The sequence below is a fragment of the Phocoena phocoena genome, chromosome 4 (assembly GCF_963924675.1).
Source record: "Phocoena phocoena chromosome 4, mPhoPho1.1, whole genome shotgun sequence".
NCBI classification, from domain to species: Eukaryota; Metazoa; Chordata; class Mammalia; order Artiodactyla; family Phocoenidae; genus Phocoena; species Phocoena phocoena.
The window spans coordinates 87,558,253-87,581,906 of NC_089222.1; the positions used below are offsets into that span (position 1 = coordinate 87,558,253).

Consider the following 23,654-nt stretch of genomic DNA (forward strand, 5'->3'; position numbering starts at 1 on the left):
GATTCCTAATCAACTCATATTATGTACCAAAAAGTAAGTAGTTAGAAAATTATACTCAGGAAGACTTTTCAATATTATCCCATCATGCAGCCTTCACCCTCTCTATGAGACATTTTGCAGGGAAGGCAGAATGGTGATGTCTTAACTAAGCCATTATATTCCTGACTCTACAAGAATTCTTAAATAAACCAGTTCTTTTCCTGTCATAAAATGCTCCAAAATGATTTTCCTTAGCATACATAGCTCTCTCAGCTCCCATCTCTAATCACAAAAGTCTAAAAAAGACTACCTAGGGCTTGATTTATACCATCTGCTTTTTGAGACTGAAAAAGTTCAAAGAATCACTCTTATCCAGAAGACCTCTAACCAGCCTTGGCAGCTGAAGTCAGTCTGAAGTTAAAAGTGCCAACTAAATGTCACTCACCATCTGGTTCTACAAGGATTGAGTCATTAGCCACTGCAGTCGCTGACTTTCAACACACCCTGAAAGGAGCTCAGGGTGGAGATAAGGAATGAGACACTCTGTGCTCTGGGAAAATTGGCATATATTTTCAGGAGAAGATTTTATAAACCGAATTTCTTGTATCTTCCTGTACTTAGAAAAATCATTAACAGAGATATCTGTTCTTTGTGACTGGCAGCAACCTTCTACTAAGTTGTGTGCTTGACTGCATGTACCTCTTCTCCAAAAATCACATATGTACTGACCTCCCTCCTTACATCTCCAGAGCAGCTCCTCAGAGCTATCCCCAGGCTATAGTCCTCAATAAATCTCCAAATAAAACTAAACTCACAGCTCTCATGTTGTGTTTTTGTTTTTTTTTTTCAGTCGACAAAAGCCACACAAGAACTGGGAAGCCATGACACACTCAAGACATGTAAATATGTTTCAGCCTTTCTGGACACATTGGAGTGATACAGACCTAAGTTCAAAGTCAAGGCCATCTTTCTACAGCTACTCATTGCATAGGAAAATGAATAAACTTCATGCCCTGTTTGTACTTATATACTAGATTACTATTGGGGTGTCTTGAGCAAGTCCTTTGACTTCTGTGAGCCTAGTGTCCTCATCCATAATATAGAGGAAATGGTATTTATCCCATAGAATTCTTGCATGAACTAATAAGAAATTATACCTAAAACATTTAATGTAGTACGTAGATTATAGAAAGCTCTCAACAAATGATTATTCTGATTATACTATCCTATGATCTTAGAGATATAGCAAAACAGGCTTTGCATTGGTAATTAATTCTCTTACAGTAATGCCTAAGGATAGGAAAGTTAATTTAAAGATTCCAACTGAAACTTCCTCTGATTTCACCATCATCTGCTTACAAACATCCAGGCTTTTATTTAGAATTTAATTCATATAATTTCTCATATGTATTAGGCATTGGAGTAAGCACCAAGAAGGACAGAGAACGTATGATTCAAAGATTTGTTATTTTGGCTTCTTTGTGTGGGTGTGTGTATTTCTAGACTTTCATTTGTGGAACAGAGGTAGATTATTTAGTCCAGAGTTGTTTTCACAGCAATAAATGTAAATATTATACGTGTCCTGCTCCTTCCTGCTACCTTACACAATCATAAAAAATTTTCATGATCAGTAGCTAATGCTTCCACAGCTCAGCTTCTCCAGCTAATGGCCTGAGTAAAACTCAAAGTTGAAAGTTAGGGAGCCATCCCCAGCCTTTTCTTAAATTATAATGGAAGGTTGATTTCCAACACTCACCCCTATGGTGTTGACTCTCTGAACGCAAAGAAGGCTTTGCTCGACACTGGAACTAATTAAGCCACCCTTGGGGCAGCGTCCAGGCTGTTTGCTCAAGCTGCCCTACCCAACGTCTAGGATAATTTAATTTATACTGGTGAGGAGTCAACAATTGCCCTACTCACTGGCTAACTCCCTTGTCCATTTTTCCTTTCCTCCATGATGCTAAAAACTCTGGTTCCCTGCTTCTGACCTCTAGGTGGGACAACACATAGAGAGGCCACTGAGGAGAGGGACTTTAAAGTAAATTTTTTCCTGAAAGTAATAGGGAAGAGAAAGGTTAGTTATAACAGTGTGTCAAGACAACTTCATACTCTCTCTCACACACATACACACACACACACACACACACACACCACTTTCTTCACACACAAAATGGCAGACCATTGGCTGTTATCTCAGATTCCCTATATATGGTGTAGGGGAACAAAACTTGCCACCCTAGACTATCCCATTAGCTTGAGAGTTATTTGGATTGGAGATTTTTTTAAAAAAAGCAAAAGGCTCAAGAACTCTTTCTTTTTACCCACCCCCTCCTTAACTGCCTAAAAGAATTTAGACAAAGAGCCTGGTCCAGGAAGAGCACCACCACCAGAGATACCTACAAAGAATTCGGGCTATGTGTGGTATGGAGAGTTCAGCAGAGCCTGAAGCCCAAAGTCCTCCCTGTGTCCCATTGTCTCTGCAGGGCCCAGCAAACATTTGTTATCCAACATTTACTTCTCCATCTCCATGTGAATTGCCTTCCTCCCCTTTGAAGTCTCAAGTCCCTACCCCCTTCTTCTTCTCTCAGAAGGCTTATTAGTCTCAACTGCCTAACTTGTCCTTGGGCCTCATATTCTTATGGAGCCCCTGTAAGTATATAATTAAATTTGTTTTTTTTCCTGTTAATCTGTCTCCTGTGGATATAATTCTTAGACGAGCCAGAAGAACCTAGAAGGGTAGAGGAAGTTTAGTTTAGTTTTGTATTTTTTCTCCCCACAACAGAATAGAAAGCTTTAGATAACTTGGAAGAAATTCCTTAAAATTTATTTTAATTATTCAACTTGGTAAAGGAAGTGGTTTTGACACAGGAGAATGGGAGAAACAGATTAGGGCAGCCCCAGATTTCTTAGATCTGTATGCAGTAGACATCCCTAATTTTTATATATGCTTTGTTAAGAATTTTCTTTCTTCACTGTTCAACTAACTTACTGAGGAGAGGGTTTCCTGAATTTCAGTTATTCCCAAGATAGGAAAATTTGCTATCCTAATATCTTTCCTAGGATAAATTACCCAAGGGATTAATGAAAAATTGAATGGAGGTTCTGTTGGAGAAATATAATTAAAAACACACAATCTCCTGCTGCCCCAGAAAATCTCTCCACAAAAGTAGAAGGAAGAGAAAGTTTTATTATTGAATAAGCATTAAGCCAGAATGTAATGAGAATCATAGGAAATCCTATAAGGAGATTACAGAAACAAAGAAATCTTGCCCTTTTCTGTAGCCAAACAGATACAATCCATTGTATACACTTTTTCAAGATAAACAATGTCTAGTCCTCAAATAAGAGGACTTGACTGCATTATTTGTCACACATTATTCACCCTAAATGCATTTGGTAATATGTTTGCTGATTGTCCTTGAAAGAGAAATTTTCCTCTTATCCTTTTGCCTGTAGGTAGGTTTGAAATTTGGAGCCAGGGGTCAGCTGAAGTTTGGCTCCTATTCTCCCAGGAAAACTGGGACATAAGGGCCTTATCTTCCTTGTGATTGCATTTCAAAAAGATGGGTCCCAGGTCCCGGGGGGAAATGTTCCTGGGTTGTTTATTCAATTTTTAAAAGATTTACATGTATTTGAAAGATGGAGAGAAAGAACTTACAAGTTTTCTAAAATAAATGCTCTACAAAAAGGGAGGGGAAAAGGTCTCTGGCCTTATTTTCAACAGAGAGAATTAGGCTCTTTCATTTGTATTTTCCCTTGCAGGACTAGAATGTTATCAATCATAATATATTTTACTTCATGCATTGAGCCCTCCTAGACTGGCATAACCCTCCTTTCCCTCTCACAAGCCCTACTCACTCCAGAATACTTTGTCCTCCTAGGCAAGTGTTGTCCACCTCTCAGCCCATTTGTCATAAAGTGCTCCTGGAAACCCCCCACATAGACAGCCTGATGTATGGAGAGCAGCAACGGGGGCATGAGTGATGTGTGATAGGTCTGGTGTTGCACAACTAGTACCCCAGCTTCTCTAACATGGTTTCTTCTAAGCTGCTTTCCCATGCTGCCCTGCCTGTTGCAGGTATGACCTCTCCATTACTCTAGGACAAGCAGTAAGATCTTTTGCACTTTGTTTCATTTCATTTCAAGGAGCTCCATGAGGGCAGGCCTGTATCTGCTTCCTTCACCACTAAATGCACAATGCCCAGCATACAGTAAGTGCTCAGCATATACTTGTTGAAGGAATGAAGGAACAAATGAGTGGCCAAACTTGAACCAACCATCAACTATAAGAATAATTTTAAAAATCTGTAATTCCTGTCCCAAGTTAATTTCTTTCATTTTTAACCTTTCTATTGAGATAATTTACATATGGTAGAATGCATGCTTTTTGATATACAGCTCTATGAATTATGAGAAATGCATACAGTCATGTATGTCACCAACACCACAAGATACAGAACAATTACAAAAATATTCCCTCCTGATCCTTGAAGATCAAACCTTCCCCTACCCCTTCTCTGGCCACCACTGATGTGTTTTCTGTCCCTACAGTTTTGCCTCATCCTGAATGTCACAAAAGGTAGATATTAAATCTGGATTCTTCTACTCAGCGTAATGCATTTGAGAATCATCTATGTTGTTATATATATTAGTAGTCCATTCCTTTTTATTACTGGGCAGAATCCCATCGTGTGGATGTGACATAGTTTGTTTAGCCATTCACTACTTGAGATTATCTGGGTTATTTCCAGGGTTTTTTTTCTGTTTTGTTTTGGGGTTTTTTTGGCAATGATGAGTAAAGCAGCTATAAACATACACATGCAGGTTCTTAGAGATCTTAATTTTTTATTTCTCTTGGGTAAATGCCTAAGAGTGGGGTTGCTAGGTTGTGTGGTAAGGCTATGTTTAACTTTATAAGAAACTGCCATACTCTTTTCCAAAGAGGCTAAACCATATTGCATTCCCATCAGCAGTATGTGAGACTTCTAGATGCTCCGCTTCCCTTGTCAGCACTTGGTATTATCAGTTTTTGTTTTTATATTTTTTTAATTTTTATTATTTATTATTTTAAAGAAGATGTTGGGGGTAGGAGTTTATTAATTAATTAATTTATTTATTTATGGCTGTGTTGGGTCTTCGTTTCTGTGCAAGGGCTTTCTCCAGTTGTGGCAAGCGGGGGCCACTCTTCATCGCGGTGCACGGGCCTCTCATTATTGTGGCCTCTCTTGTTGCGGAGCACAGGCTCCAGACACGCAGGCTCAGTAGTTGTGGCTCACGGGCCCAGCCGCTCCACAGCATGTGGGATCCTCCCAGAGCAGGGTTCGAACCCATGTCCCCTTGCATTAGCAGGCAGATTCTCAACCACTGCTCTACCAGGGAAGCCCACCAGTTTTTGTTTTTGTTTTCAATGTTATCCATTCTAACAGATGTGCAAAAGTATTGCATTGTAGTTTTGATTTATATTATTACACCCCTAATGACTATGGTGTTGAGCATCTTTTCATGACTTTGTTTGCCATCTGCATATTTTCTTTGATGAAATGTCTGTTCAAATATTTTGCCTATTTTGTTATTTGATGTTTGCTCTATTCTTAGTAAGTTTTGAGAGTTCTTTACACACTTTGGATACAAATCTTTTTACCAGATGTATGTTTTGCTAATATTTTCTACTGGTCTATGGCTTGATTTTTTTTTTTTTTTTTTTTTTTTTTGCGTACATAGGCCTCTCACTGTTTGTGGCCTCTCCCGTTGTGGAGCACAGGCTCCGGACGCACAGGCTCAGCGGCCATGGCTCACAGGCCCAGCCGCTCCGCGGCATGTGGGATCTTCCCGGACCAAGGTCCGAACCAGTGTCCCCTGCATCAGCAGGCGGACTCTCAACCACTGCGCCACCAGGGAAGCCCTATGGCTTGATTTTTAAGCTTTTTTGTTTTAAAACAAAGTTCTCCCCGTCTGATGTTTCTAGGACTACAAAGTGCTTTAATGAGCTCAGGCATCTGAGGTGAAAAACCCCCATGGCTTGTTTACAATTGCAGTTGGGGCTTCCCCATTTGTTCAAAACTCTCATTGACTAACAACTTCTGGTTAAGGGCAATAACCCAGTTGGTTCAGCCTCTGACATTTTAGGAAGTTGTGCATGTGTGCACTTCTGAATCTCCTCCCCCCGGGCTCCTCCTCTCCTCTTCAAAGGGATACTCTCCTCACAGCTCTCTCTGCCCTGGTGGCTGAGCAATGCAGCCCTGTCTCTAAGTCAGGAGCAGCACTTGTCAGAACACAGGGCAAGCCAAGGGGAAGGCACCAAGAGGACTGAGAGGATGGGGAACTCTCTGCTGAGGGAAAACAGGTGAGCCCAGACTCCCTAATGGGGAGCAGAGGAGATGGGTCTGGGCAATGTAGCCAGAAAGAGAAAAAGAGGTCTACTCTTGGGGAGAAAGCAATTGGGTGAGGGACTGACAAGAATGAAGTGCCTACTATGTGCCAGAGAACACATTCAATTCTTTATAGGTTGGCCTTCTCCCCAGAATCACAATCAGCAGCTGGTGGAGGACAGCTGAAAGGCAAGAATTTATCAAGGAAGTTCTGTGCAACAGACTACCCCCTAAGAAATGGAAAAACTTTCTGGGGGCCCGGAGGGTATGCTCTTCTGAGGTTAAAGACACCACCACCCTTTTAGTCACTATTAAAGTTCGAAATAAACAGCAAGCTTCCTGATAGCATAAGACCTTACCTGGTGCACATTCCCTGCAACAGGTAAGCAGAGGTCATTGAAATTGGTAGAGAACTTGGCTTAACTTTTCTGGGCCTCAGTTTCCTCATGATAACTGGAAATAATAACACAATACCTATGCTGGAGGGTTTTGGTGTGTGGGATGTTAGCATAGTACCTGATACAGAGTAATTAGAAGATATTCTTTTTTTGGACCATCACCTTCATTAATGTCAAAGCTGCCATTTTAAAAATTAGTACCATCCAAAACAAGGGAATCCTTATGGTACAAAGTGAGGTGGTTTGGAGAAAATGAGCTAGCTGGGGAGTTGGGGGGTGGTCTTTACAGGATTGTGTTTGGTGTCTCAGAGCTCAGTTCATGCCATTGAGAGCTAGAACATAGAATCTAAAAAGCCACCTGCCAAAAGGAGGTTTGGTGAACCCGAGGAATGTCTCCCGGCCCTCCCTGAGGGTGAGTGTTGTCTGGGACTTCTCTTCCTCAGATCCTTACAGCCCTCAGTCTGAAACTTTAGCATTCTTCTATCAGATTATAAGTCCCTATTTTTATGTCTAGATGTGAGGTCCTCAAAAGTAGAGACTGTTTCTTATTCATCTTTGAATTTCTGTTTCCTAACATTGTTTCTGGCATATAGTAGGCGCTCAATAAACACCGAATGAATGACTGGAAACCTAAATAAATACTGTCTTGAAAAGAAAAATAAAACAAAATACAGGTATGATGTGACTGAGAAAGTTATGATTGATGTTACATTTGTAATTTTGTATTTTAGAACTTTAGTGAGGCTGTGAAGGATTGTGACATTAATACATGTTAGTTGTAAAAGAAATTGGAGAATAAATAAAGTATAAACAAGAAAATAAACTGGGAAGTCACAGTTATAACTACTTATAACATTAGAAGCATTATCTTTATTTTACTGTCTGTATCAGAGATGTGTATTTTTTCATCTGTGAAGAGCTAATATGCCTTTTGCCCACTTTTGTTTTGGATTTTGGTCTACTTTGTTTTATTGATTGTAAAAGCTATTTTTACTTTGAAGAAATTAGCCCTTTCTCATAAATATTACCAAAAATATTTTTGTCCAATCTGAGTGTCTTGTACCATACAGAATTTTTATGTTTTTCTTATATATTTAAACATAATTGAATTAAATCTAGAAAGCTTTTTGGTTTCTACCAATTTATGCTTAAAATTATTTCCCCATCCCAAAATAAGACAAATCCACAGTATAATTTTCATAGTTTTATTGCTTTACATTTAGCATCATACATTCATTATATGGTGTCAGATAGAAATACATATTTTTCTACATAATTACTCAGTTGGCCCAGCATCTTCATTTCTATGCTGACTTAAAATGTCTTCCTGACTATACTCAAAAGTCTTATATTTACTTGGATCTTATTTTCAACTTTACCTTTACCACCTGGTTATCATCCAGTCAGCACACTCCACCATGTCTCTCCAGATCAAATTTGTTACAAAAGGCAGGGAAATTCCCACCATCAGGCAGAATGGCACCGATTCCCTTCATGAGAGGAGCTCAGAGTTTCAGAGGATGAATCTGCCAGAAGCAAACTCAGCTTCTCCCACTTATTCCCACTTGTCCTCAGACAAGTTGCATAAATTTTTTAACCTCAATTTCTTCATGGGTAAGACATAGAACCATAATACCTACCTCATGGATTTATTCTGGGATTAAGTGAAATATAACATAGAAAATGTATATGTTATTTACATTTAGGAAGTAGTATGTATAGTAAGTAATATATATATAATAGTAAGTAGCATTTATAGTGTGTGTGCATATATATGTGTGTATATATATATATATATATAGTAAGCACATAGTAAATTGTGTTTAATTTTTAGTTTCTTTTTCTCTATACCCTAAACTCCCCACAAATAAAAAGATAGTTATACAGAAACCCAAAGAGTGAGCCAATTTATTTTCTTTATTTAATTCTTTCCTTCCCTTTTATCCCATGTTCTCTGCCTTGGTGCTTTCTGTGAAAATTTCAATTTACATGAGACAAGGCCAGTGCCCTTCTCGGTTCCTGTGTACAGTCCCTGAAACTGCATAGAGCGGATAAGCCTCTCTGTACACTGATATTCTTGCAGTTGTCATGATGCTGTCTGGACATTTGGGAACAAATGATTGGGGCCTGGTGGTTGTCGGCAGTTGTTGGAGAACGTTGCGAGGGCTGTTCTATGGCAATGGAGGGGAGGTCAAATCAAGGACAGACTGAGGTATATGCTTTAGAAGGGCGTATTAACAGATGGGAGGGCAACAAGAGGAAGCCGAGGCAATTGGGGTTACACACAAATAGAAGAAATGAAGAAAGCTGGAAAAAGTATCAAGCAAGGTGGGAAGCCTGGAAAGGAAAGACTTAGCTCATTCTTGATATGTTGAGTTTTGGGTGGCAGCAGATCTCTCAAGAGACACCCTGGAATCTGAGAAATCAAAGCCCCAAACAGAGAACATCCAGGTGAGAGCAAATCCAGCAAAACTTCTCCCAGGCTTTGCCTGTGAGGAATGAAGTCTGTCAGGTCCTGGACTTCACATACGCCCCAACAGAGGACCCTGCTTAGATGCAGCAGCAGTTGTAATGATAGTAAACGTGAAGACAAGACAAAAGACAAAAACACTCTGAAACCTTGGACAGAAGATGTGCCGTTTTGCTAGGAATCTAGTGTAACTCCTAGCAGCTGGAAAGAAGACCGTTATTTCCTGTTGTCTCTTTGTCTGTCGATTTCATGTACCCTTCTGCTCCAGCTCCATCCTGGCCATTTCACTTTAAGCTCTGAGTTTCTATTCCTGAGGTAATCACATCCTCCACATGGCTACAATTGTTGAAAAGGCTGTGCAGAGAGACACTTGTGGTTACCCTGATGCTCTTAAACAAAGTCTTCCTCATCAATCCTTTCTGACCAGGCCTTTTGAGTGTCAGGGAATCGCTAAAATATGGAACGAGCGTCCCTGAATCCAAGAATCCCGAAGTGTGGTAAAGCCAGTTGTTCCGTGGCTTGAAGAGTTATCTACGCTTTCCCCATGGTTTCAGGAGAAGCTTTTGAAAGAGTATCAGTTAAAAAGCAGCTACACAGCCAAAGCCTACACAGGCATCCCCCCAACAGGGTGCTTTTCTTCGGTGCAAATTAAGGATCAAATATTTGGTGTGTATCATTGGACCTAGGTTAAAGTATACAGTCCAAAGGATGAAACAGACTGGAAGGGCCTTGGGCATTAGAAGAAGGGAGAGTGCTGGGCAGACTGAAGCCAGGGAAGCTTTGTGTAAGAGACAGAAACCTGGAATTGCTGGCACGTAGACTGAACCTACCCCAGACCAAAACTCCAAACTGAAATGCAAGAATATATCGCAGAAAAGTTGACTGGGGGAATTAGTCAGTTTGAAAATAGCTTTTGCGCATATTTAACTTTATGTGACCCTTACAACTCCATGAAGTAAGCGGTATAAGTATCCTCATTTTACACATAAAGAAACTGTGGCTCCGGGAGTCCAGGGATATTGATCCAGTCATGCAAAATTAATCATCTCCTTTCATCTTACTCCCATATCTCCTAAGCGAACCTGATTTCTTAGCATGAGTGTGATTTAGTGCTTTCCTTCCGGTGTTTCTTTAATGTCAGAAATAGGAGATATAAGCAAATGGGCTAAAGAACCCTGCACGAAGCCTGAAGAGGAGGAAGAACTACAGCTATACCTCTCAGCCCCAAAGGCTCTAATGGTACACAGACCCCAGAAGCTGTCAGAAGACTCAGAACGATGGCGCCCACAGCCAAGCTCAAGTGCAGCAGCCTCTCTTCCACTGCCCTTGCCAAGAGACACTGGGGGAGATATTTTTGTGTTTTCCAAACATTTTTGCATAGTGTTACTGGTACATGCAGTACTTTATAAAGGCCTTTCCCAGTCAACCGTGTAGGTAGTTAACCATGCCTCAGTTCAGAAAGATGTCCAGACTTAGCCTCAATGTCTGACTGCAGAGAGACCCTGAGCCTTTCTGCCATTAAAGAGATAACAAGTCCTGTTTATATAGCTATACCTTGAGGTCAATAAGGCAGATCTGATGATCTGAGCCGGTTAGAGTTGCTCTGTTCTTAGCCACTCCTTCATTTATCAAATACTTATTGAAAATATATTTACTATGTGCCAGACACTGTGGCATATGCTGGTAATCTATACCATGATGAACAGACAAATATGGTCCCCAACCTTGTGAAACTCACCTTCTAGTGTAGGATATAGACAAGTGAGCAGAAAATTATAAGAGTGTAAATAGGAGAAATTCAGAGTGCAGCGGGATCCTACATAAATATTGCCTAATCGATGCCTAGAAGAAATTTCTCAAATGTCCACACACTTTTACGTTGATCTCCTGGAGATAACTCTGTGTGTCCTTCATCACAAGAGGCCACATAAATCGCTGGAATTGGAGATAAGCAAGCCTTTTTTTCTTTGCTGGGAACACAGCAGAAAGTTCCTTCTCTGATTAGGAGTTGATAATGTCATATTTCCAAAGGTCCAGTTAATGTCCTGGGAGGACGAAGCCATTCTAGTATGACAGATGTGTCCAAGTCACCTAGAATGAATATTCTCTTGGGGGAGAAAAAAAAAAGGGTTTTTACAGAAATGACAAAGGGAAGAGAGTCACCCTAACAAAGCTACAGAAACTAAACTTGTGATTTGTGTCATCTCTTGGGTATTTTAGATGCTGGGACTGCCACATCGCTGACGGGTGTTTCTGCCTTCCATGGTGAGTGGAGAACTGTTTTCAGGGGTTATTTCCCTATAAGTGTAGTTTCAATGTGGTATTTGCTGTAAGTTACCTGTGAATTATCCACTGTCTGTGGCCACAGTGGAAGCTGGGCACTAGCCCAGCCACCATCATCTGAGAGTCAGTCAGGGAAGTGATGCTTCGAGTGTGGTAAGAAACAGGAACAATAGTCTCATGGGTGGCTACACACTCTTCAAACGGGAAAGCCTCAGAAGCAAGGATGAAACTGGCTATCAATGTAGAGAAAAGCCCCTTAATTACACTGCAAATCCCAGCGTCTACCTGGGACAGAAGCATGCACTTCTGTCCCTTGCACAGAGAACGTATAGCCAGGGTGACCATATAATTCATTGTCCAAACTGGGAAACTTTTGCGAGTGAAAAGGAGGCTAAAAATAGTTAAGTGTCACTAAATGATTGATAACAATGTTAACTAAACTGTCTGTATAAACCAGGACATATGGTCATTCTCCTTAGAGCAGATGCTGTCCTTGTCTCCTGTGATGATAACTGGCTGCCATTATATTTATAATGTGTTTTTCCAAGGGTCATCAGTACAGTGAAGTCACCTCTGTGCTCATACGGGAGGTGTTTGATTGCTTGCTTGATTGCTTGCTTGTTTGTTTGGATATCATAGATTGGGACTGAGGTTGGGATTAGATATAACAATGGCTCCTTGATATAAAAGAAATTGAAATTTTGTCAGAAAAAAACCTCTCCAAAAAGTTATGTAGAGGGGACTGCCCTGGTGGCGCAGTGGTTAAGAATCCACCTGCCAATGCAGGGGACACGGGTTCAAGCCCTGGTCCTGGAAGACTCCACATGCCGTAGAGCAACTAAGCCCGTGTACCACAACTACTGAGCCTGCGCTCTAGAGCCCATGAGCCACAACAAGAGAAGCCATCGCAGTGACAAGCCCGCACACCGCAACGAAGAGTAGCCCGTGCTCACCGCAACTAGAGAAAGCCCGCGCACAGCAACGAAGACCCAAAGCAGCCAATAAAAAAAAAACTTATATATAACATAACCATAGTTCTCCATCTATAAATCAATTCCATACCAGCCTCAGAAAAAGGAGGAGGAAGGAGAAAAAGGGAGAGAGCGAAACGCAAAGGAGTAGATTTCTATTCCGTCTTATCTTTAATTTTTTCTTTTTCCTATCCTTTTATTTCTCTGGCTGAAGGCGGTATTATAAGAGGCTTATAACTTTAACAAATGAGTTAAGCATAAGTTTTTATAGTTGAGTGTAACTCCCTTTGAGAGTTTCTGAATATTAAAGCAACTGATTTCTTTTCCTTTTCTTTTATAGGAAAAAAATGCACATTTTTAAAGTGAGACAAGACTCCCCAAAGCAAAGTAAGTCATTGCTTTCACATCATTTTTACTTTTGATAGACTTAGGTTTCCAAGCTGCCCCTTCCCTCTGCTCCCAAAGCTCCTTGGGCATATTTCTAGTATAACACTCACAGATTTGCTGCAATTTGTTCAATTGCGTGTCTCTTTTTCTCCACTAAATTGGGAGCTCATTGAGGCAAGAACAGGCTTATCCATCTCCATAGCCTTCTGTTATTTCCCGAGGTCTGCAGGCTGAAGGAGTTAAAAGGGAACAATAAAAGCAAAAGGTGGAGGTGTGAGGCACATGTAAGGAACTGCAATGAGGCCAGTGTGGGCACAGAGAGCACAGAGGAGGGGCAGGGCCTTGGGGTCAAGTTTAGGGTTAGGGTTTTTGTCTTGAGAGCTACAGGAGGCACTGAAAGGCTTTAAACAAGGGCCAAGTATGACCACATTTGCATTAAAGACATCACCCAGTCTGCTGTGCAGAGAACAGATTGTAGGAAGGAGTGACAAGAGCGGATGCTGGAAGACCACTTAGGAGGCTGATGCAACGGTCTCTGGTGACTGAACAGGGCTAAAGTTAAGGAAAGAAAAGCATTTGAAGGAGAGGGTGGTGAAGAGTGTCACGTGTAAGGGGGGAAGCAAAGGAAGTACAGGCCTGAGGACAGGCCACAACGTTTCTAAAGAAGAAAAACAAATGAGTTTTGCCTTTGCCTTCCTGGGTTTAAAGAGGAGAGCCTGGTTCATTCACTCTGACTCTGAAAAACGAGCCCTATTGGTGTGTAAAAATATCATACAGCCCTCCTACCCCTAGCCTTTTCACCCAGGGGAATTGTGGGAGCAGGAAACCCCAATCTCCATCACAGCAAAACAGGAATAGAAATAGACCTCTAATGGTAGAAATAAGACCTCTAATGCTGAAACTCACAGACCCTTTTAGTTTTTTTTAAATTTTATTGAAGCTATTGACGTATAACGTTACACTAGTTTCAGGGGCACAACGTAGTGATTTGATATATATACCATATATATCAAATATATATAATATACCATCACCATACAAAATTATTATAGTACTATTCACAATATTCCCCATACTGCATATTATGTTCTCATGACTTATTTATTTTATAACTGGATGTTTGTACCTCTTAATCTCCGCCAACTATTAACTCACACCCCTGCCCCCTCCCCTCTGGTAACCACCAGTTTGTCCTCAGTATCTATGAGTCTGTTTCTATTTTGTTACGTTTGTTCATTTGTTTTGTTTTTTAGATTCTACATATAAGTGAAATCATATGATATTTTTCTTCTCTGTCTGACTTATTTCACTCAGCATAATACCCTCTAGATTCATCCATGTTGCTGCAAATGGCAAGATTTCATTGTCTTTATGGCTGCGTAATATTTCATTGTATATACATATACCACATCTTCTTTATCCATTCATCTACTGAGGGTCACTTAGGTTGCTTCCCTGTCTTGGCCGTTGTAAACAATGCTGCAATGAACATTGGGGTGCATATATCTTTTCAAATTCGTTCTTTTGTTTTCTTCAGATCAATACTCAGAAGTGGAATTGCTGGATCGTATGGTAGTTGTATATTTAATTTTTTGAGGAAACTCCATACTGTTTTCCATAGAGGTTGAAGCATTTTACAGTCCCACCAACAGTGCAAAAAATTCCCATTTCTCCACATCCTTGACAACAGTTGTTATTTGTTGTCTTTTTAATAATATCCAGTATAGTAGTATAGTATTTGTACCATAGTACTACTATAGTAATAGCATACTATAGTAGTGTAATATAGTTTGAAATCACCAAGCATGGTACCTCCAGCTTTGCTTTTCTTTTCTCAAGACTGCTTGGCTATTCTGCATCTTTTGAGGTTTCATACAAACTTTAGGATCATTTATTCAAGTTCTGTGAAAAACAGTATTAGTTTTACCAATCCACGAGCACAGTATATCTTTCCATTTTTTGTGCGTGGTCTTCAATTTCTTTCATCTATGTCTTATAGTTTTCAGAGTACAAGTCTTTTACCTCCTGGGTTAGATTTATTCTAGGTATTTTATTCTTCTTGATACAATTGTAAATAGGATTGTTTTCTTAATTTCTCTTTCTGATAGCTTGTTACTAATATATAGAAGTGCAACAGATTTCTGTATGTTAATTTTGTATCCTGCAACTTTACTGAATTTATTAGCTCTAATAGTTTTGTTTTTTTTTTTTTTTTTTTTTTGCGGTACGCGGGCCTCTCACTGTTGTGGCCTCTCCCGTTGCGGAGCACAGGCTCAGCGGCCACGGCTCATGGGTCCAGCCGCTTCACGGCATGTGGGACCTTCCCGGACCGGGGCACAAACCCGTGTCCCCTGCATCGGCAGGCGGACTCTCAACCACTGCGCCACCAGGGAAGCCCTAGGGTTTTCTATATATAGTATTATATCATCTGCAAAGAGTGATAGTTTTACTTTTTCCCTTCTAATTTGCATGCCCTTTATCTCTTTTTCTTGTCTGGTTGCTGGGGCTAGACTTCCAATATTATGTTGAATAAAAGTGGTAAGTGTTGGGCATACTTGTCTTGTTTCTGATCTTAAAGGAAAAGATTTCAGCTTCTCATCAAGTGTGATGTCGCTGTGAGCTTGATGTATATGACCTTTATGCTGAGGCATATTCCCTCTATATTCAGTTTGTTGAGAGTTTTTATCATAAATAGATGTTAAATTTTGTCAAATGCTTTGTCTGCATCTATTGAGGTGATCATATGATTTTTATCCTTCATTTTGTTAACGTGGTGTATCACATTGATTGATTTGTGGATATTGAATTATCCTTGCATCCCTGGAATAAATTCCACTTGACCACAGTGTATGATCCTTTTGACATATTGTTGAATTTGGTTTGTTAATATTTTGTTGAGGATTTTTGCATCTCAGTTTATCAGGGATATTGGCCTGTACCTTTTTTTTTTTTCTGTGGTATCTGTCTGGTTTTGGTATCAGGGTAATGCAGGCCTTGTAAAATGAGCGTGGAAGCATTCAATATTTTAGAAGAGTTTGAGAAGACTAGGTATTAACTCTTCTTTAAATGTTTGGTAGAATTCACCTGTGAAGCCGTCTCACCCTAACCTTTTGTTTGTTGGGAGTTTTTTGATTACTGATTCTACTGATACTAGTAATTGGTCTGTTCATTTTTTCTCTTTCTTTCTGAATCATTCTTGGAAGATTGGATGTTTCTAGGAATTATCCATCTCTTCTAGATTGTCCAGTTTGTTGGCTTACTTGTAGTTGTCTCTTGTGATTGTTTGTGTGTGTGTGTGTGTCTCTCTCTCTCTCTCTCTCTCTCTCTCTCTCTCTCTATATATATATATATATATATATCTCGTTAGTTTTAAGCTGATTGATAGTTACTTGTTTGAATACATCCTAAAAGCACTACATTTTTACTGCTCCCCACCTATGTTTATGTTATTGTCATCATATTTCACATTTTTATTCTGTATATCCCTTAACTTCTTATTGCAGTTACAGTCGATTTTACTACTTTGGTCTTTTAACCTTCATACTAGCTTCTTAAGCGGCTGTTCCACTGGCTTTAAAATATATTTGCCTTTACCAGTGAGATATTTTCTTTCATACAGTGTCTTATTTTTAGTTATAATCTTTTCTTTTCTGCTTAAAGAAGAGCCTTAAACATTTCCTGTAAGGCCAGTCTAGTGGTGATAAACTCCTTTAGTTTTTGCTTGTCTGGGAAATTTTACCTCTCTTTCAATTCTGAATAATAACCTTGCTGGGTAGAGTTTTCTTGGGTTGTTAAGGTTTTTCCTTTCATCACTTTAAATATATCATGCCACTCCCCTCTGGCCTGCAAAGTTTCTGCTAAAAAATCAGCTCATGGTCTTATAAGAGCTCCCTTGATGTGACTTGTTTTTTTTCTTGCTGCCTTTTCTCTCTTTAACTTTTGCCATTTTAATTATGATATGTCTTGGTGTGGATCTCTTTGGGTTCATCTTGTTGCTTCCTGGACCTGGATGTCTGCTTCCTTCCCCAGATTAGGGAAGTTTTCAGCCATTATTTCTTTAAATACATTTTCTGCCTCTTTCTCTCACTCTTCTCCTTCAGGAACCCCTATAATGTGAATGTTAGTTTGCTTGATGTTTTTCCCAGAGATTCCTTAAACTACCCTCATTTTAAAAAATTCTTTTTTGCCTTTTGCTGTTCTCATTGAGTGATTTCCACTCTTCTGTCTTCCCATCACTGATCCTTTCCTCTGTATCATCTAATCTGTTGTTGATTCCCTCTAGTGTACTTTTCATTCCAGTCATAGCATTCTTCATCTCCGATTGGTTTTCTTTCTTACATTTTCGAATTCCCTGTGGAGGTTTTCACTGTGTTCCTCCATTCTTCTCCTGAGCTTGGTCAGCATCTTTATGATCATTGTTTTGAACTCTATCAGGTAAATGACTTATCTTCATTTCATTAGGGTTTGTATCGGGGGGGTGATTTTGTTCTTTCATTTAGAACATTTCTCTGTCTCCTCGTTTTGTTTGATTTCCTGTGTTTGTTTCTATGAATTAGTCAAAACAGCTACCTCTTCCAGTCTTGCAGTCATGGCCTTGTGCAGGAGTAGCCTCTGTGTAGACTGTATGTGCTGGGCAGCTTTGGTGGGATGGCTGGAGCTGGGGTAGGAGTCGGGGGTGGAGAGCTGGAGTGCACCCCCCTGGTGTTGCTTTTGGGGGATGGCTGGAGCTTCTGTGGGCCTGGAGTCTGCAGGGGCAATCTTGGGAGCCTGGCTGGAGCACCTGGACTACGTTCCCAACTGTGCTATCAAGGTGGAGGAATGCAAAAAATGGTGCTCTCCAGTGCCTTTGAACCTGAGGAGTGTGCCAGTAGTTGCCTGCCCATTTGGCAGATGCTCTAGGGGTAGTAAATGGATTTCTTCACATAGAGTCTAGGTGCCTTTTAAACCGCTATTCTTATTGCTGTGCCCCCCCCGGAGGGGGAGGGGAATGTACGCATGGTCCCCTCAGTGATACCCCTCCCTCCTGCAAGTTGCTGTGTCAAGGATGGGGTTCCTGTCCGTACCGTCTTTCCTACCCATCTCTATTTGGTCCTTCTGTCATTGTGCAAAGCTGTTCAGTCAGCCCTCAGTTCTTCTTCAGAAAGAATTGCTCTATATGTAGGTGTAGATTTGGTGTGTCCATGGGAGGTGCTGATTGTAGGGTCTTCCTACGCCACCATCTTGGATCCCCACAGACCCTTTTCTTACAGTGATAGTCACGGAAGTCCTAGATAGCCAGGGGAATTTACAGAGATGTGAGAATCTGGAACGTCAGTACTGAGGGAACAACCAGCACAACCACCTCCCACGTAGGGTGATATCCTGAGGCTTCTCTGTGAATTCTCATGTTTGCTTATTCAGCTAGTGTGTTTGCCTCTTTGCTGAGTGGCCAGAGCCAGCTGGTTTTAAGTACACTGGCTTTTGAAAAATTGGTCTGCTTATGTTTGTTTCTGCCAGCAGTCTCAAAAACGGAAATGCTCAGTTTAAGAGTTTCTTTCTCTGTAAAGCTTTCCCTGAGCACCAGCTTCCACACTGCCATCATCCCCTGTCACCTACAGTAGAAACGACAGCTTTCCTCTGCACTGTGGATCTCTCTTAGGTCCTTGTCTGCCTCCTATGCTTGCCTGTGAGCCCCTTGAGGACAAGGACTGTCTGATTCTTCTTTGTCTCTCCAGTTCCTGGTACAGGGTAGACGCAACAAATTTTAGGGAAGGAAGGACAGAGAAGGAAAGGAGTGAGGAAGGGAGGGAAGTGTGATTTCCTATCCAAAGACCCACTGAATGTGTTTCCGTCCACTCAGCATCTCAGCACAGCTCTGGCTGTTTCTTGTCTGGATGGCCCTGTCACTCCCCAGGGAGTTGAAGATCAGGCTAGCCTGAGGAAGACTACCCCTGCTGTTCCTTGATTCTCTGGTTGCTTCTCTTTCAGTGTTCCTCTCCTCCCCTCCCAGAAATCTCCCCATGACCTGAAATGTGTGTTTTCTTTCTCCAGATGAAGAAACATCATCCGCTCCCATCCAGGTAATGCAAACATTTCTGAGACTTTTTCTGACATGACAGTAGAAATGCAGACACCTCAGCTAGCAGGAGAAGACCTCCAACACCCCTTCTGACCTTAATATTGAGTTCTTTAGACACCAGTGCTTGTGAGCCCAGGGACATATGCAGAGCCTGACGGCAGAAGCAACAGCCATCTCTGTTGCACAATTTATTGAAAGGAACTAATATTTAGTGAGTACTTGGTTTATGCCATGCAGTGGGCTGAGCCCTTCACACGCATCATCTCATGTAACTGTCACAACGACCCTGTAAGATTTGCACTATTATTTTCCTACCCATTTTACAGATGAGAAAACTGAGACATCAAGTGATGTTCCCTCAAAGCCGGACAGCCGACAAGATGGCAGGGGCATGATTCAAAAACAAGTCTCGCTCCCAAATCCACGCTCTTTCTCCTGTACCTTGCTGTTTTGCTTTTTATCTCCTGAGATTTCACTGAATGAGACCTTTTCTTAAGTGGATTCTCTTTTTAATAATGCAGATATCTCTAGAATGGGTGGTTAAATATCGTAACCCAAGCACTTTAAGGTGTCTTCGGATTGTTCTCTTATATAAGAAGGAGCAGCCCCAGGGTCCTGAGACTTTGGGAATTACGTAGTGTAGTCTGGGGTCACTCTGGGACGTGGGGCAGAGAATGCATGCCTGAGTAGGCTGAGCTCTCTGGCAGCTTGGGCTAGTGGTTGGGCTGGGGCAGCCATTTAGGAAAACCAGACACAGGAGATGGAAGGGAAGCGGCTGTGGAAGACAGACTTTGCCCAAGGCTGAACCTCTGTTGAGACGAAGTATAAAGGGAATGGCAAGAGGCCAGGTCTTGATGATGGCTGTCCTTTGACCAGCAGGAGGAGGCTGACCAGGGCTCCTCGGAGGATCTGTGCTACACCCTCATCAACCACAGCATCCTCGGGAAAAGGCCATCAGGGAACGCTGCTGAGGGGTGCTATGAGAACGTTTCCCTCGAGGCTGAGAGACCCAGAGAGTCGCTGGACGGAAACGGGACTGAGTATTCGCTTCTTCGTGTGCCTTCCGCCCCTAGGCGTCCGTCCTCCCCAGAAGATGAATATAAACTTCTTATGCCCAGTAGAATCTTCTCTGACTCCCTGATATAGCCACATCCACTTATGCCCCCTTCTCAGGCTCAATCTTCTCATTTCTAATGAAGTGATTGGATCAGCACTTAATACAAGCAAATAAAAGCCAGGGTTGGGGAGCTCTGGTTGAAGCAGGCATGGGGCACAAAGCTCTTTCAGCTTATCTCCCCCTCAACACACACACAACGGCCCTTTCTATTGGCGTCACTGGAGAATGTAGTTTGCAAGCCTCAGGGCCTCCTAGATCCTTCTCGATGTCCAACATCCAAAGATCAACCAACTATACCAAACACCCACTCTCTGAGAAGGAAGTGACCATCTTTGGTTCTAAGTGGCTTTAAGAAATGGGCCATTCTACTCAGTGGTGGGAAGAACTCCCTGGTCCCCTGCTCCTCTGTTCAGGTTCTTCCTATAAAATGTCCACATGACTGTCCTCTGAAGTCACAGGGAAGCTTCACCCATCATAGTAAGTGCACCCAAAGGGGAGTCCTCATTCCACACATGTGTGTAGACCCAGCTTCTCACTCATAGCCTTCCGGGTGGGCACCTGTGGCGTTGCTCTTACTCCACACCTCTAAGCAGTGGCCTTCGCAGAGCGTCCTTTGACTCATTGGCTCTGGTGGTGTGGCTGGTTACATGGGTTGAATTAGTAAGTTCCAGGCCAAGTTTTTATATATTTTTTATATATTTTTAATCCATAATTTTTAACTTTGTATTTCTCCCTAGAAATCTTAGGAAAATCCTAGCATCAGAGAAGGATAGAGTAGATCGTTGGAGATCCTTTAATCCCATTATTTTTTCTGGCTCAAAGAGGATAACTAGCTCAATGCAACATTTCAAGTGAGTGGCAGAACTTTACCTAGAGCCTGATTTCCTGGCTTCCAATTCAGTGCTCTGCCAATATACTACATAGAAGGGCCTCTACTACAGGGTGCATGTATGTGTTAAATAATATGCCACGTATAAACTATGAATAGTGTCCACACTGGAAAAATCACACACACACACACACCCCTCTTCTCTAATGAGCATTTCTCCCTATGCCCATATTATTTATTTTCCCTTATCTTTCTTTTAGTGTTTCTACAATTATGCCTATCCCCTAAAACAGGGGTCAGCACACTATGGCCCACAGGCCAAATGTGGCCGACTCGCTGTTTTGGTAAATAAAACGTCACTGGCCCACAGCCCGCTCATTTGTCTATGGCTCATTTGTCTGTGGCTTCTCAACCTCAGAAGAGGTGAAAGGTTGTGATGTACACTGTAGGTCCTGCAAAACCAAAAAGATTTATTTTGGGGCCCTTTTCAGAAAAAAAGTTTGCAGACCCCTTCCTTAAATAATCATAACTATAGATAAACTAAACAAAAGTGTGTTTGGGTATTGGTGTAACCCATAAGAGCTAGTACCAATAAAATGGTATGGAAATATTAAACCAAAAATTAGGGTGAGAGCAAGAAGAATTAGCAAATTAGACTATTTCTATATGCACACCTGCGTTCTCAACTTCCTGTTTTATTTAACCCATAGCTATTGTCCGAATTTTTAGGGGTGTTCCAATAGTAAAAAGTTTGTTGAGATAAGCAGTAGATGCATTAGGCGTTTAATTACTGTTTTGTTCCCCAACCGAACCGAAGTTAAATAATTTTGCTATTTAAAGTGTGCTAGGGGCCCAGCAGGGATAAATCCAGTGGCTTAAGGTTGGATGTGTCAACACAGGTTTGCTGAGACTTCAGCCAGTTGATGGTCTTGATCTAAGAGCCAATCACATCTTAATATCTTATACTCCACTAACTTCCAATTTTTTGCAAAATCCTTCAACATGGAATCCTAACTTTGACCTTTGGCCAGGATTCACTCAAGTTCAAAAGGAGACAGGCATGATAGCAGGGAATACAGTACAAGACGTAACATGGCTTAGGGCAAAGAATGTGGATACTGGAGTCAGATAATCGATGATTCGAATCCTGATTCCCATTCTTCCTCCCTCTGAAAACTTGAACATGTAGATTGGAGGCTCAGTTCCATCACCCATAAGCAGGAGGAGTATATTCAATGTATGTACATCACCTGTCACAGATTCTGAACAAATGATATCAAAGAGTAAAGAGATACAAAACTCTTCATGATGTCTATAGAAGAACATGTGCTGATGGGCCTGGTGATGCAGGGCCACCTGGCAGTCTTCCAGAGAGGCAGAAACACAAAATTGCTGGGGTTTACACTGGGATTTTTCACTTGGACGTTGGACCACTGTGGCAGTTGATTGGTTTAAATATTCTTGGTACAACATGATAAGTTGTAGTTGTTTGAGTCTTACCCCATGAAACAATTACTTGTCCCAAATATGTTTTATAGGGAACATGTTAAGTATAAATGCTTAAACAAAGAAAATTGTTCTTATAATGAAATTTAGAGGGATTCTGAAAGGGAATTATTTTTGAGCGAGAGAACCCTTTGGGAGTGCTTTGAAATACCTACTAGGGCTGTATATAATGCTGATCTATTTTCCATAGATTTCAGGATTTCTGATGAAAGCAGGGTACCCTCTTTACAGAAAATGTACATTCACACACACACACAAATATCTGTATACAATTTCAAGGGGTTGGGGATGCAACCCCTAAGTTAAAGAATTCCTGTTCTTGATAAGAAACTGAGACTGAGGATTTAAATTGGTCCCTTAAGTCACATATATAATCAGAAAATTCCCCTCCCTGATGTTGATCTTAAAACTATACATAGCCTAAGTTCACAGAGGCATATTTTATGCAGTACCCGCAGGCTTTGTGGTTTCCGCTTTAAGTTCATACTAGTAGCTATAAATAGTCTTAGTCTGTGAATAAATTCTTACGTAGAACAGAAGAGAGGTACAAGAAAAAGACAAAGACAGGTCAGGAAAACCTACCGTTGACAACAAATAAATTCAAATCCTCGCGTTTTTAAGACAACCTTGGGTGACAGATGCTTCAAATATGCTCAGGAATGGAAAGGCATAGGTAGAACAGGAAAGTTGAGTCCCCAAGATTCCACAGGAGCCTTCAGAGAAAAAGGAGATTCTGTTTACATTTATCTGACTCTGTTCTTTTCCAAGCCAACCTACTGAGTTCAGAAAGCCACTTGATCTGAGTGTGCCTCGGTTCTGTCAACAGTTAAATGGATCTGCGTTAAGTCTCTCCCCCTTTCCTAACAGAGGGTTCCTTTGCGAGGCACTGGGTGAAGCGTTGAGTGGTCATTATCACTCCAGAGAGTCTTGTACAGTCTGATAATCACAGCTCTCCACCCATCCCTTCCCCCTCACCACCTGTGCTCCTCATGGATTCCCAGATGGTAGCCCAGCCTGAACTGAGCGTGACCCTGGGGTGCCCACCAGTTGGAGGCCATTGATCATGTGTGGTTGCCCACTAGACTGGACTTTGCTCCCCAACACTGTGGAATTCTGGGCTGGTCCTTCCACCTCTCCAGACTCTGGTTTCCTAACTATAAGATGAGAGGGCTGCCTTCTGTTACTAAGAGGATAATGAACTTTAATCATAAAGGAAAGATTGCTGCTAGCAATGCAGTAATAGTGTGAATTAGCTTACTTTAAAACAATGAAACAGTAATGGGAGCAG

At 41.3% G+C, this 23,654-nt stretch overlaps 1 protein-coding gene across 1 annotated transcript; it reads left to right on the top strand.

The window, feature by feature from the left end:
* Positions 1-6,293: 6,293 nt before the first annotated feature.
* GCSAM (germinal center associated signaling and motility) lies at positions 6,294-20,060 on the top strand. Its single transcript, XM_065876885.1, has 6 exons — positions 6,294-6,322; positions 9,122-9,196; positions 11,436-11,480; positions 12,810-12,856; positions 18,887-18,915; positions 19,794-20,060. The coding sequence occupies exons 1-6, from the start codon at positions 6,294-6,296 to the stop codon at positions 20,058-20,060; spliced, it is 492 nt and encodes a 163-aa protein (XP_065732957.1).
* Positions 20,061-23,654: the final 3,594 nt, after the last annotated feature.

What these genes read in the sequence shown, in the direction of transcription:
- GCSAM (XM_065876885.1), top strand. Translation starts at nt 6,294, where the DNA reads ATGGGGAACTCTCTGCTGAGGGAAAACAG. An exon ending in CCCAAACAGAGAACATCCAG is followed by an intron (nt 9,197 to 11,435) that starts GTGAGAGCAAAT and finishes TGGGTATTTTAG; the next exon opens with ATGCTGGGACTGCCACATCG. An exon ending in ACAAGACTCCCCAAAGCAAA is followed by an intron (nt 12,857 to 18,886) that starts GTAAGTCATTGC and finishes TTCTTTCTCCAG; the next exon opens with ATGAAGAAACATCATCCGCT.